This window comes from Prosopis cineraria, unplaced genomic scaffold, assembly GCF_029017545.1.
Source record: "Prosopis cineraria cultivar Desert tree isolate PC_DT_omini unplaced genomic scaffold, ASM2901754v1 PC13, whole genome shotgun sequence".
In the NCBI taxonomy this organism is placed as follows: domain Eukaryota; kingdom Viridiplantae; phylum Streptophyta; class Magnoliopsida; order Fabales; family Fabaceae; genus Prosopis; species Prosopis cineraria.
This window is the reverse complement of record NW_026555344.1, coordinates 8657112-8672750: the sequence shown is the minus strand read 5'-3', so window position 1 is coordinate 8672750 and position 15639 is coordinate 8657112. Positions and strand designations below refer to the sequence as shown.

At 31.4% G+C, this 15639-nt stretch overlaps 2 protein-coding genes across 3 annotated transcripts; one reads left to right on the top strand and one right to left on the bottom strand.

Annotated features, from left to right (window-relative positions):
• The first annotated feature begins 65 nt into the window (after nucleotides 1-65).
• LOC129290412 (uncharacterized) lies at nucleotides 66-4571 on the top strand. Its single transcript, XM_054927171.1, has 10 exons — nucleotides 66-395; nucleotides 587-810; nucleotides 1091-1199; nucleotides 1358-1712; nucleotides 1964-2033; nucleotides 2144-2211; nucleotides 2811-2926; nucleotides 3013-3119; nucleotides 3723-3859; nucleotides 4069-4571. Exons 1-10 carry the CDS (start codon nucleotides 315-317, stop codon nucleotides 4311-4313), a joined length of 1512 nt encoding a protein of 503 aa, XP_054783146.1. The 5' UTR covers nucleotides 66-314; the 3' UTR covers nucleotides 4314-4571.
• Nucleotides 4572-10049: 5478 nt separating this feature from the next.
• LOC129291375 (uncharacterized) lies at nucleotides 10050-11195 on the bottom strand. 2 transcript variants are annotated; one of them, XR_008588669.1, is made up of 3 exons: nucleotides 10750-11195; nucleotides 10279-10636; nucleotides 10050-10243 (listed from the first exon to the last, which is right to left on the bottom strand). XR_008588669.1 is itself a non-coding variant. In XM_054928680.1 (2 exons), the coding sequence occupies exons 1-2, from the start codon at nucleotides 10922-10924 to the stop codon at nucleotides 10395-10397; spliced, it is 417 nt and encodes a 138-aa protein (XP_054784655.1). In that variant the 5' UTR covers nucleotides 10925-11195; the 3' UTR covers nucleotides 10050-10394. The 2 variants fall into 2 exon arrangements, 1 of the variants encoding a protein (XP_054784655.1); XM_054928680.1 differs by having other exon boundaries at nucleotides 10050-10636.
• Nucleotides 11196-15639: the final 4444 nt, after the last annotated feature.

Sequence of the window (15639 nt, the reverse complement as noted above, 5' to 3'; positions counted from 1 at the left end):
TTAATTAACCATTAACGGGGTAGATTATTGATTTTTTTGTTTTTTCCCTCCTTGCAGCCCCAAAACGGAACGGTTTTCGGTCTCCATGTTTGCGAGTAGAAAGGATTTTGATCGCAGCAAAAATTTTAGTCTGTGGGTGGGCACAAAGCATTCAAGTTTTAAGTTTTTCAACGTGCGGCGCCACAGAAATTTCACGGCTGTAGGTTGGCGCTAAAGTTCTGAGTTTCGTAATTCCATTGATCTGGTTCTTCTCTGTGTGTTCAACATCGAGTCCAGGACAGCGCGTGTTTCTTCATCGCTTGTCGCGTTAAGCCATGGACTTTGAATCAAGCTACGATATTTCCGCCACTGCGGCCTTCATTCACAGCCGCAACTTCCCCAGAGTTGCTTTGCAAGTAAGGCCTACTACTTCAGAGTTTGTTCCTTCTTGTGATAAAAGTTCAAATCTTTATATTACTCAAGTAGTAATGGAAAAACATGCCCCCAATCAAACATATCACTGGAAAGAATTGTTTTGAAAAACCCAATTGTAAAAATAATCTGCTTGTTCTGCAGCTATACTGACCTTCCTTTATTAATTTCTCAGTTTCCAGATAACCTCCTAAAAGATTCAACAAAAGTGGTTGCAGCATTAAACCAACGCCTTCAATCACTTAGAGAAAACGATGTCACAGGAAGTGTGGATTTGACAGAGGCAGCGTTGTATGTGATGGCAGACACAACATATGGTAGTTGCTGTGTTGATGAAGTTGCAGCGTTACACATCAATGCTGATTGTGTCATTCATTATGGACAGACATGTTTTAGCCCGTAAGTGCTCCTGATAATCTCTGCAAAATTTCCATAGGTAGACAATTCGAGCTTTGGTTTTGCCTTGATTTGTTAATGCTATGCATCCTGTATCTTTCTGCATAAATTATTATCAAGATGTATCTGATTTTCCCATCTGGTGATGGTAAACCCTAGTTACCTATGCTAATATTTAGGATGTTACATTTTATATTCTGCGAAATGGGAGATGCATGCCTTTCAATTTCATTGTTCTCTTTGGGTCCTATTCAAGACTTAAAGTCCTCTTTGATCTTTGCAGGACAACAACTCTACCAGCTTTCTTTGTTTTTGGGAAGGCTTCTATCAGCATAGCTAACTGTGTTGAAAGTCTCTCAAAATATGCTCTTTCGTGTAGCAAGCCTATCATGGTATAACCAATTATCAAATATTTATGCGATCGCATTTTTTTGTAAGAAAGAGTAATTGGATTTGTAATGAGTAGAAAATGAAGCATGATATTTATTATGTAAATAGCTATCCTGTAATGTTTATCTATCATTTGGTCTGATTTCCATCTCAATTGCAGGTTCTTTTTGGGCTGGAATACTCATATTCAATGGAACACATTAAATCAGCAACATTAGAAGCATTAATGTCAAGTAGATCTGAGTTGAAATCAGAAGTTCATTTTGCTGATGTTCCATCTTCATTTATGTTTCCATCAAAAGATTTCAGAAACTTAAATGGGCTGCAGGAAGCAGCTAATGGTTTGACCAATAATGGCAGTTCTAATGAGACTAGTGGACCTATGTATAGCATCGGAGGATTGGTTTGGAAATTACCCGAGGGAAAAAGCATGGATGACTTCTTGATCTTTTGGATTGGGCTTGATAATTCAGCATTTGCAAATGTTGTGCTCACATTCAATGCCTGTGAAACAGGTTGGTAATTTACCCTATATCAAAAGTCCTCTAATTCATGTTCTTGTGTTTCTCTGGCTTTCTTTATCCATGCTCTCTCTCATGATATTCATGCACTAATCTAACACTATAATATCTAATCTTATGCTTAATATTGCAAAATCTTTGTTCATGGTGTCTACCTAGTATTTCTTAAATGTAAATCCAGATTCACTTTTCTGCTATAGATTCTAAGTGAATCATTGGTTTAATTGTGATACTGGTTGTTGTAGTCAGATATGATGCAACTGAGAACCGACTCATGACTGACTTGTCTCAACAGAGGAGGATTCTTAAACGTAGGTACATATCCCAACATCAAACGCTGTCCTTACCTACAATCATCTCATATTTTAAATAATACTTAGTTAATTAAGTCTAGTGTTGACCAATTGGAATGATGATTTATGCAGATATTATTTAGTTGAGAGGGCTAAAGATGCAAATATCATTGGGATTTTGGTGGGAACTCTTGGTGTTGGTATGTTTTACTGTTAGAACTTTGGTTTTCCTTTCAAGGATATTGCCAAAGCACTATTAGTTTATGAAAACTTGTATTGTTGCATCCATTATTTAGGTGTGCTCGTCAATTTGTGTGCTGCACATTACTTTACTCATTGCTAATACTTTGTTATGGTCGATATTAGCATCTATATGCTCATTTTCATTTCATGACGAACCAATTCCTGAATGCTTTAATAATACCGATGACCCTCAGCTTTTCACTAAATTCTGAAAATGCACACTGTTGAAACTGCATTTCTTGCTTTTTTATGTATTGAAACTGGTACTAGTTTCTTGACTAGTTTTCCATTTATAAATGCTTCACTTCTTTTTCCATGCTTTACTGGCTGAAGTAATGGTATTAGCTATACTGGACTGTATTCCTTTTATTTTGGTGCCAGCATTTTTTAGATTCTTTTGCTTTGCAATCAGTCTTCTCATTCTTCTTACCGCTTGCGTATTTTCTCTCTCTTTTTCAATGACATGACTAACAAAAATCATGTGTTTCAAGTATTTGCGTATAAAAACTAGTATATTCTACCAAAAATGAGGTTTGATTTGAAACTACTGATGCAGCTGGTTATCTTCACATGATACACCAGATGAAAGAACTCATTACCAGTGCAGGAAAGAAGGCCTATACTTTGGTCATGGGAAGACCAAACCCAGCTAAACTTGCTAACTTTCCTGAGGTGATGTTTGGTTCATTTGAGACTTCAAGCATAGCTTTTTTATTACTGAAAAAAGTATCTATTATTAACAGTTTGATTTTCTTCAGTGTGATGTTTTCGTTTATGTCTCCTGTGCCCAAACTGCTCTCCTGGATAGCAAAGAGTACCTAGCCCCAGTTATTACTCCATTTGAAGCAACAATAGCTTTCAGCAGGTACCCTATCATGTTATATGTCAAATTGACTTGTCAATTACACTTTTTTTTTTTTTTGGGTGCTGGCATCCATTCCAATCATTGCTTTCGTTCTAGCAGCCTCACCAACACCATTTCTATTTTATCTTTTAATTCTTAACTATGCTAATTGGAAAATGACAAATTTTTCTTTCTAGGAATAGCAAGCTTCCTGTAGTTTATCTTTTTATGAACTGATTGAGACTCAAACCCATTTAATGTTTTTTATGATGCTGAATTCTCAGATATTATAGATTTTCGTACAAGACATCTTGTTCGCCGAGAACAAGTTCTCAGGTCCATCTCTATTGTCAAAAGGGATGGTTCTGTGCTTGAGTAATAAAATGCTACAGATTTTTTTCTTTAAATGGAAAATACGATACCAAAATATCCCTATGTCAAAAAATCTTGATTTATGTAGTCACGCATGCACTATAGATAGAATAAATTATTAGAATCTAGTGTCCATCTTTATTGATATCCATACTTGAACGTCTCATACAAGTGATGTGCCTGTTATTAGAAGCTTGACGACTGTGATCTGCTTTCCTCAAGTTTTATGCTAAAGTAATTTTATGTTCCCAGGGGAAGTCAATGGACAGGATCCTATGTAATGGAATTTCGTGATCTAATACATTTGCCTCAAGTGGAAGCTAAGAACCAGGAAGAAGCACGGTTTTCATTCCTGCAGGGTGGATATGTGGAAGATATCTATGGCCACGGTAGTGTCTCGCTTTCTATTCCTTGCTTTTTTCTTGTAACTGAATGATAATGGTTAATGATTTTGTTGATAATTTTTTCTCTTATAATGCTGATAACTTATCATTAAGCAAGTGTGGTTTTGATCTAGTTGTCTTTGCCTGTTCTTACTTCCCAAAAAAGATTATCCATATCCCATTTAACTATTGATCATTTAAACTGACTTAATCAGAAAACGCCGAGGAAGATAGAGAAGCCCTTGCTTTAGTTCATGCTACAGAGAAGGCATTGCAGTTGCGGGATCACTGTAGTTCTCTAATTAAAAGGGATGCTAAATCAGGAGCTGAGTTTTTCGCTGCAAGATCTTATCAAGGTCTGAATATTGATAACGAAAACACTGTACCTGAGCCGTATTTCATAGGAAGGAAAGGAAGGGCATCAGGTTACGAAGATGAGAAAAGCAAGCACGGATCTTAGTTGCAGTTGGTGAAGATGAATGATAAGCATAAGTGATTGTGAGACTGACCCTGAGATACCTTCTTTTTGTCAATATATGAGAAAGAGGAGCATAAACCTTGATTCTAGCTTTGTGTTGCAGGCCCCAGTTTTGGTTACTCAGTTTGGTTTAGCTTAGGAGTTCCTCACTAACATGTTTGTTGTACGATAGTTCTGAAGAATTTTGAATGGCAGCAAGCTTTTGTGTTTGCCATAGTTTAAACAGTACTTGATTTATCATATTCTTTCTCTGTCTTCATTCTCACGCTGCCTTAATTTATTTGATTGAAAATTCCTTTGAGATATTTAAATGGATTTGTTCATCCGTGCTTTTCCTCCCCTTTGGAGATATTCTTCTACTGATGAAGTTTACAAAGTAATATGAAACTTGAATTTATTGAGAGTTGTATTGGGTTTAATATTTACAGGGCGTCTATAATGTATGCTCTTCCTAAACCACACAATCTTTAATATAATCCAATCTAATCTGTTGAGGAACTATATAAATTCAATGTATAGTATCTGCTTAACAGATCGAAATTTTAATGGGTGAATGTGTAAATTATACAAGTGGGAATGGGTATTTTGGTTCAAATTAAACAAAATACCAAAAAAAAAAAAAAGGAAAGTGCATGTTTTCGTTTTGCGCCCAAATAAATGGGTGTTTGGGGATTGTGATGATAGTTTGTTCCTGCATATGCGTTGTTAGATCCTTAAATAAAATGTTGCAAGGACGGTTGTGCAGGGAAATATTTGTTACTCTCAAATTATAGAAAACAAAATTAATATTACTATGATTTTTATTTATATTCTCATTAATAAGTAAGGTTCACTCAACATTCAAGACTGAATTCAACCACCATTTTGAATTGGATTGTGTAGATATTAGTTGATGTACTTTTTGTTTCATTATACTAACAAATCCATGATCTCTGCTAGTTAGTAGGCAGGTACAGTGTTATGTGTAACCTTGCACCCAATTGGAGAGCACATCAATACACCCAAAAAATCTAGTATTTATGGATGAGAGTTGGCTCTGGTAAAATAGACTATTTCTTTACAACATGATATCTTAATCATATTTCAAACAAAATATTTTTAGAAGAATGATACTAGTGCATAATAAAAAATTTAGGAAGGTGGGTCCATACAGTCTTCAAGGTGTTGTATATTTGATAAAAGAATAAATTGATTCATAAACTATAGGTTCATGTGTGTTTGGGATAATGCAATATTCTCTTTAATTTTTGAAAATGATGCAATATAACCCTACTGTAAACAAGAGTTAACTTTTATTATTAGTTAACTAGACAATAACTTTAAAAATTATAAAAAATAATAAAAAAATATTATAATAAATGACCCAAAAATTACAGATAAAACTAAAAAAATTCTATTGATGATTTTTTATTTTTTTTATAATTTTGAGGTTTTTTTTTTCAAATCAACTAACAATCAAAGTTAACTTTTATTAATGGTAATGATTAAATTGCATATTTTTCAAAAATTAAAGAAAAACAGTGCACCAAATATAAGTTTAAGATTCCATAAGCTCCTGAATTTATAGTTTAAAACAAATTTGCTCTTTACCTTTATTTACATATACACGTAAATACCTCTACTTTGAAGAGCACTTACAAATCACTCACCAATAAAATCTTTATATTGTCGGTGAAATTCAAATCTACAACTTTATAAATTAAGAATCAAATCCTTAACTATTGATTGTCTTTTGGTCGGTGTTAGAGATTTGAAATCATGGCAACGCCACTCAGAACCATTCAACAAATAGTCCTGGCCTCATCTTTTTGTTTCTTTTACATTCACCTGAGAACCGCGTTAGTTGAACCTAATCGTACATATAAAGACAGCAACGCGTTAGAGAACTTGTGGAACATGCAAGCTCCAGAGTTGCAGGGAGCGATCACGTGAAGATGTGGAAGTGAAGGATGAAATATCTGCAATGTGTACTGAAGAGATAAGAGATTAGTGGTGAGGAATCAAGTGAATGTTAGGTAATGTAATAAGATTGGCTTGAGACAGACTTGGGTCAGTCCTAGTTCCATGAATCTTCAAAGTATTCATCGTTGTACTCGCACAATTGGTGCCTTTATAAGGGTTTGTGTGATCCATTTTTCTTCTTTGATTCTTGTATCTATCTCGCTTTCCTTCTTCCCATGTGGTGCCTTCATGCTCTTCCCCACCCTTTCAGTCCTTCACGGACTTCATTGTCGGCTGCAAATTCTTCTACGTCTCTTCACCGTTCGCTTGACTTCCATTCTCTCCAAGACAGGCCGTACTGGTGGGACTACCTGGTTAAGCTTTTGTCTTTTAAAGGCTCGGATTTTGGAAGTTAAGATACTTTAGTATGAAAGGCTTCTGAGTTTGTCCTATTTAAGCCTGGAAAAATTAATGGGGTTAAACTCAATTACACACTTAAACTTGTACTTATTTTGAAACATGGAAAGTTGGGGTATTTTATATCTTTGGATTAAATTTAGATTTTAAAATATGTATTTGTACTTCAAAATTAGAAATTATATTATTTATTTTAGATTTTAAAACATTTTAATTTATATTTTAGAGCATAGATATGTAATATTGTAATGTTAATAGACTTAATTTAAAAAAATAAAAAAATAAAAACGGGCTTTCGAAACCCTACTTTAAATGTAATCAATAAATATTAAACTTTAAAAAATTGTCAATTTTAGAGTTAAAAAAACTTTTAAGTTTGAGTTCATATAATTCTGGCCGTTCATTTTTCAAGTCTATCCTCTCCTCTTTTTTTGTTTTTATAGTTATATTATTTATAAGTCATAAATAATAAAATTCATTTATCATATTTTGTGTGAGACTCAAAACCCATATTGGATACAAAATTTGTTGCCGAGAGAGTTAGTGAATAGGTCATTAAATTTTGCAATTCATATGTTTGTATTTATTTTCGGATCATCTCGTTTTGATTTGGCCTCAATCTTTGCAATATGGAATGTCTCTTGAACCCCGTTTAGTGTTCTAGAGGAATTTTTGATGAAATGAAAGTGTGGGAGTGAATGTAAAATATGTTTAGTATGTTACGTAAAAATAAATGAAATATTGATTTGATTCATTTGGTATGTATATTAAAATAAAAAACAAGAAAATCTATTTTCTTAAAAAAAAAAAAAAAACTGGAGTGAGGGACATATCACTCATCTACTCAGCACACAACTAACAACACAAGCACATAATACTTAATTAACCTACATAAACCCACTTAACATGATTCCTTTACTTAATTTTGGGCCTACAGGGAATACAACTCACGGCTCCTTATATCAAAGAAAAAGATTTATGTCATTGAATCAAATAGTTTTGGGTAAAAATAAGTGTTGAAATTCACTATGTGTAATAAATGAATCGTTAAAATATTTGCAAAATGCGTGAAATCACTATCAATAAAATTTCAGGTGCATCATCATTATCCTAGGTATTTAATAGTTAGACTCTTACTATACTTAATAATTACTATACTCTCAAAATATTCATGTTTAAAATGACCTAAGCTAAGTATATTGGTTGCAATTTGCCGAACACTTTAATCTAAGAGATAACTACTCTGGTCCTTTCATTTAATGACAAGACTATTACTTGATGCAAGTCCACAAAATTCCTGAATGACTTTACTCAGTTTTATTTCTTTTGTCTTAATGTAAATACTTGTTTGTTTGACTTTATTGAAGGAAAAAAAAGAATTAATATATAATTTGGAGCCTGAATTATAAGTTCAGGGGTGATTTGAATTCTATATTTTAAAAGATGTACTTTAAATCTTAAACAATTACAATTGAGGTAATTTCGCTCCCACTATTAATTTTCAACAAACATCCGTCAAATTTATTTAAAAAAATTATACTTTAAGCTCCAATTTAACAAAAGTTTGTTGAAAGTTAACGGTAGAGGCGAAATGCCTCAACTGTAATTATTTAAGGTTCAAAATATACTTTTAAAAGTTTAAGGTTTAAATTATTCCTAGATCTATTATTGATGGTCTAAATTACATATTAACTCTTTTATATTTTAAAAAATGCACTTTAATTAATAATAATTCAATAGTAACAAAAAAAAGTATATTTTGCATGTTATATCACTTTTAAAAAAAATTTTAAATGATTGTGTAAGTTTTTTTATTTGAATTGATTGGTGAATATGAAAATTTATGAAACAGAAAAATAAATAAAGAGATAAAAGAAGTATATGAAGAGGAATCTATTCTAGATTTTTTCCTAATAAAGAATGATAATGTATTTTTCACTGATATTATTATGAGATTCCATTACGTTAAAGAACAAACAGGAAAAAATATGAAAGTACATTTATAGTGAAAGATTATGTTATGTTCATATTGCTCCCTCTGATGGCCTATCAAAACCCCACCTAACAAGAACAAAAATAATCAACTTGACACGATCTCATTCATACTCAACATAATCTTCATAAAAAACTATTTTACTCATTATTATAATTTATATCCTTCTTTTATATAGTTTCATCATCATCATTATTATTATTTACCTTTTTTTTATTCCTTCTTCTTATATCCTGGGGAATTTGTAATATTATCAAAAAATTAATATGTAATTTGAACCCTAAATTATAGGTTTAGGGGTAATTTGAATCTTAAATTTCTAAAAAAGTTATATTTTAAATTCCAAATAATTAAAGTTGAGGCAATTTTGCCTCAACTGTTAATTTTCAACAAACATTCATTAGATTCATTTGGAGACATTTGTTGAAAGTTAATGGTGAAGATGAAATTGCCTCAATTTTAATCGTTTAGGATTCATAATACACCTTTTTAAAATTTAGATTTAAATTACCCCTAACCCTATAATTTTAGGTCTAAATTGTATATTAACAAAAAAAAAATTGATTACCCTCACCACTAAAATTTCGATCTCAGTTTAAAAAAAAACAAAAAATAGTAATTATCAAACCTTGTGTTTTAGACATAAGCAAATATAAATCAAAAAAAACATATTGTATATTTCCTTTGATAATCATAATTTTGATAACCACCTATTAACAACATTACGTAAATTAAAAATATTAAATAAAATTAATTATTTCTTGTAAAATTTTCAAATTACCTTAAATAAAATCATTATTTAAATAAGTTTATTTAATTAATTAAAAGGTTTTATAATTAGTAATAAAAATTAAAGTAAAAAAACAAATAATTTAGACAAAACATGTAAGACTATTAGCCTGACAAACATTCAAGGCCGTTATAAAAGGATCCTAGGGATTGAATGGAGTAACTAATACATATTATAAATAATATACGCTGTTGCAGTGTCATCGTATGATCAGCCCATTATTGTGTATTGACCTCAGATTTCAGAACAATAAAGATATCTTTTTAACAGAATTTAGATTTGCATACTCATCTTGATGTAAAGCAGAGTTTGAATTTTTATTTTATTTTTGAGTATAAAACAAAATTAGAATAATTATTGTTTTTTTAATTTTATCCTCTGTTTATTTTTTATTATTTAAATTCCTATATAATATTTTTTAACAATTTTAAGGATATAATGATCTTTTTCTCAATAAATACGGACATTGATTAATAATTTGTTCACATCTCATGTCCGAATCCCATCAAAAACAGGATCGTTTACAATAAGAACATCTAATTAGGGGGGTAAAGAAAAGACTAGGAGCGAAGAAATGTGAGAATAAAACTGGTGTCACGTCGTGGAGGAACAGTAATTACAAACACAAACAAATTGAAAGATATACAAAACTGTGCTCGACAACTCCAAGAAAATCCTCGACTTGGAAAAAGCTTCTTCTCTCTTATTTGTTTACAGCCACACGATTCTCTTTCAGATTTTTCATTCCTCCCTCTCCACAAACACACAAAGTAATTAATTAATTCTTAAATTAAACCCAACTGCAGAAAACGCTTCACACACGGACACGTCAAGTCGTCGTCTTCGTCTCTACCGGTTTCCTGTTCTTTTTCTCTCTCCTCGATCTTCGCCGATGAAGTCAGTAACGGCTATGACGACTCCATCAGCAAGAGTGCTCCAGCCTGTGCACTCGATCTCTCAGAATCCCGTTGTACAGAGCGATTCGGTTCTCTGGCATTTCTCGGATTTCTGGGATTTCATATCTGCAGCTACTTGATGCTCTGTTTTTCTTCCTCTGTTTTCCCCGGAGATCCTTCTTCTCCGTCTCGGTTCCGGCGTCTTCCTTCACATTATCCGCGAATTTCACCCTCTTTTGCTTCTTCTTGATTTCCCTCTTCCTTTCCTCTGAAAAACCCACAAACAAAAACGAACAAAACAAAACTTTCTCAGGCGAGTGACGAGAAGAAGCATCGGAAAGGAAAACGAAAAAGAAAAAAACAGGGAGAGTGAGAAGTAACCTGAGCATAAGCAAGAGCGGAGAGCTTTGTTCTTTGGGTGATGGGAATCAGAATTGGAAATACCGTGAAGGTTGGGAAGAGGGAAAGTCTTCTGCCTGAGGAAACCAAGATAGAGAACGGTGCTGGAGACGAGCATGGCGGTGGTGAGAACAAGACCATGGGAAATAGAAGCCATGTGAGAAGACTCAGAAAGAAAGACTTGTGTTGACCAAAAGATGAATAGCCGTTTATATAGAGAGAGAGAGTGAGAGAAATGAAAGTCACGGGAAAAAGTGGGGTGGAAGGATAATGAAGAGAAAGGGAAAAGAAATTTCCAAGGAAAATGGGGAAAGGGAGAAGCAAGGAAATAGTAGATAATTGGTTGAAGAAGAAGAAGAAGAAGAAGAAGAAGGAGTTTGGGTTGGGTTTTGCTTACTAAAATGAAATAAGAAGTTATAAGAAGACAAGGAACGAAATGAATGAAATCGGTTGCGGTTTGTGCTCTGTTTTCTTATGCCTTTTCATGAAACGTCTTTGTGTGGGATGGTCGACTTGGATTTTAAGGATACAAGTGGCGTCCCATCTCTCTCTACATTCGTTGCCACATCCTCTTTCCATGAAAATAGTTATTTAACCTAAACTAAAATTTCTTTTATTATTACTACTTCTACTACTAGTAGTAGTATAATTCCTACAAGCCAAAATTTTAAAAATATATTTGATATGTAAGATTGAGCAAGTGAAATTGAGTAATATTAAGCTTTTATATTTGGTAAGTGAGAGTGACAAATTTTTTTTGGAGTCCAATTCCATTTAGGTGGGAATACCCTGTACCACCTCCTCTTGGTATTGAAAAATCAATCTCAATATTAAAAAGTTATAGACAAATTGCCTTTCACTCCATGCCCCTCCCTCGTTGAGTAGTCTCCAATCTCCACATCTGTTGTCGAGAAGGACACTATCTTTTACTAATGGTAACATTCAATCCTTATCTACCACCAATGCCAGCATTGTCTCCCTCGTGTCTCAAGTTAGTAGGTCCTCACGCCCTTCTATCTTATATGTACAATTGCCATCTTTAACCATTATCTCGTGTTTAAGATCTGCAATCCATTTGAACTAGAGCGTGTGGACAATCAAATGAGATAATATGAGGCGGAATTGCAGCAACACTTACATAGATGATGAGGTTAAAACTCGAGGTTTCAAGTTCCTAAAATGGGCGATAGCATGTGTGGCTTTGGTCAAAACTTTGTCCTTCCTCCTCTTCCATTGCCCTCTCTTCCAACTCCCCCGCATCCACTATCAAGAAGCTCCAACATGTTATTTGTCTCCTCAAGAATCAGCTTCGATTCAAAGTGTAGAGCTCGAGAAACTTGATCTTGCCCTGAACTGTGAAATGAATGAAAGTATTGGAAAGAGGAATGGAGGAGTTCAATAAAATCTTCTTCCTCCCCTTAACTGTACAGTTGTTCATCTTCATCATCGATTGTGCATTTTTTTTAAATTAATGCTAAAGGGCATTATGGTATTTTGTTTATTTTTGATAGATTATTAAAAAAAATTAATATAAGTATTCTATTCAAATATTACTTCATATAAAATATATTTTTAAAATCTCAATCTCAGGTCCAATACGCATTACAATTCCAATCTTAATTTTAATCCCTCAAACTTTATACCTACATATTAAAGAGGGCTTAAGTCCTAAGGTGTATGGATATAGAATTTAGAGTTTAATTTTGTGTTTCACTCTCTATTTTTACCCCCTTTCTCTCTTTTTTGACCAACACCTTTCTCTCTCATTTATAGTTATCTGTAAACTTTTAAGATTCTCGCCGACAAACTTCCCACCAATCACCATGCGAGCTTCTTAGCTACAGCAACCTTTATTGCTGAGGGCGCATGATTCCTCTTTTTCTCCATTGACGATAGTATCCTTCGTTCAAGCCACTAACTTTATCTATTCTTTAGTCTCGTTTGATTTTGTGACTTACCTTCCTCAACAAAGTAGATCTGAATTGTTGAATTTGAAAGGTATTTTAGTGTTTACACATTTTAAATGTATATATTGATTAAAAACTAAATTAGATTCTCATAATCATGCTAAACATATTTTTAATCAACGTTTCCATCTTCATTTCTATATCAATCTCTGCTTTCATATTTTATTACAGTCTCATGTATCATATCAAACGATACTTAGAGTTAAATTTGTGGTGAGTAAATTGGCTTCCACTCATAGAGTTCGTTCCTGCGCCTGCTCCCTTATGGAACTCATCAATGTCAAAGGTTTTACTATGAGGCAAACTGTGGAAGGCAATTCTTTTATCAGTATACTTATTGTTATACAAAGTTTGAAAAATAAGAAAAATTATACCAAAATATAATGATATTGGATTGAAATACTATTGAATTAAAATATATAGAAAAATATAAAAAATATACTTAAATTTAAAAAGAAAAATTTAATAACAGTTAGGTCCCTAATAAATTTTTAAAAAAATAACTTGTAAATATAAATTCAAATAATTGCAAATTCATAAATTTTAATTATAAATTAGATATTTAAATTCTAAATGTAAATCTTAATTTATAATTGAAATTTCTGTTTTCAACTAATTGAATTTAAGACTTGACTATGATAATTTTTTTAGAAATTTTATTTTGTAAACAATTTTATCAAGAACTTAACAATCATGTAAATTCTTTTTTTTTTTATACAATAAACTATTTTTCAAAGACGTTATCATCGTTCTCCTTAAAAAATAGTAAAAATTGCAGCATTTAAACCTAACTCACCACTATAATGTAGTCTTTAATCAATAATGATATAGACTTCAACAATTTAAAATACAAGAAGTCCATCTTTGCTTAAAAAACATTCAAAAAAAACTCTAAACTTGATGGAAGGACAAAAACAACTTAAAACTTCTTTCTTTTTCCAAACAGCCCCAACAATAAATATCATTATCAATATTAATATATTTTTTGACCAACATTATCAATACGTGTATATATATATATATATATAAATTACATGAAGTCACGCTACTTTTAAATGAGAGAGAATTACATTCAACCTCCTCTTAAGAAAATTCATTACAAATAATACTCAACAATAAATTTTATTCAAGAAAAAAATAAGTCATATTCTTACTTTAATAATAATCTGTTTCATATCAATCCTTATTTATAATTAATTTTTTTTAGAGAGCGCTGAGTGTAATTTTTTTTAAATAATATTTTTTATTTTGGATTCCGTGTAAATGCATGGATCTACTCTAATTATGATCGTGTGGAAGTACTTACTTATGTTTATATTAAATGAGAATTTTTAAGTTAAGTTACTAATGATTAACTACAAATAATTGGTGTTACTCTAAGCAAAGCAAAGCAGATGTTCGCTTTTCGCTTTTCCTTTCTTTTCATTTTTTTTATGACATAATATAATTGTCGCCTGTTGCCTTGCTTCAATTATTTGTTTCAATCAGTATTATGTGAAAAGGAACAAAATGGTTGTTAGGGATTTGACGAGAGATATTTCATTTGGTCCATAATTAATTAATTAATTAAATGGTTAATTAAATAGACGATTAATTTATTTAAAAGTTAAATTTATTGAATCTTAAAATTTTAAAAAAGAAAAGAAAAGAGAGGGTTTTGTATAAGTATACATTGTGATCCTAAATAATGTAAAAGTTACCGCCAACCTGCTCAAAACTCCTGGAAATAAATTATACCTATCAAAACAAATAATCAATAACCGATCAGGGTAAAAGGTAAAAATATCACAATTAAAACTCAGTAGAATCAAAATATTAAAATAATTGGGCTCAGAAAAGGTGAATTTTACATGTCTTGCATGTAATTTTTTATATATATTTTTAAAAATATATGCTCTCTCCATTTAAAAATATCAAGTATTTTTAATTAAATTTTACCTTCAAATAAAACTTGTCCTCAAACTAATTTTATCTTTTCATATTTATCCCTATTTAATAAGATAGTTCACCTTAAAAAAAATATAAAGTGATTTATTCAATATGGGTACTTTTAAAAATTGTTAATAATTACTTTTTAAAAAATTAAAATATATTACATTTTTTAATTAAGTAAATATAATATTTTTATGATAAAAATAATTAATTTTAGAGTAATTTTTTAAAAAAATTGGTAATTCAAACTAGCATGATTAAGCTCGAAACTTGAGACCATTTCGATCATATTTGATTCTATAGGTTTTTTTTACAAGTTTAATTTAACAAGACAATTCATATGAGTCCAACCCAATTGAATTACTAGTTCTAACCCCACCCACTAACATGTAGGTTTGTCACTGCTACCGTACATAGCCAATGAGTTTTTATGTAAAAAAAAAAAGATTTATAAATAGTCCAAACCTTTATGCATTATATATTATATATTAATAGATTACAAACTCTAAAGATGCTCATAATAGAGATAGCGATTTTACTGTTTTGAATGAACCTTTGATAAAATATATTGACCTAAATCAATCTGATAAACTGATGTGAGACTTTTTATTCGGACTTTTGCCTGTGTTTCAATTCAAACAAAAAATACATATATTGCAAACTCATGATTTTTTGCCAAACATTAAATGATTTTTTTTCTGTACAGTGTACACCATTTATAAAATTTATGATTATGATATTTTAAGATATTTGCAACGTGAAATATCATAATAATTCTGGCTTAAAATTAACCATGAATATGACTTGTCAATGTGATAAATTGACTGGGTGGCTCACCCAAAAAAAAAAAAAACAAAGAAGAAAGAAAGAAAGACAGAGTAATCTTATCAAGTACCATCACCTGTTTGGCAACAAAAAACCAAAAAAAAAAAAAAATACCATCATCTGATTCAGTTGCTCACACGGGACATGT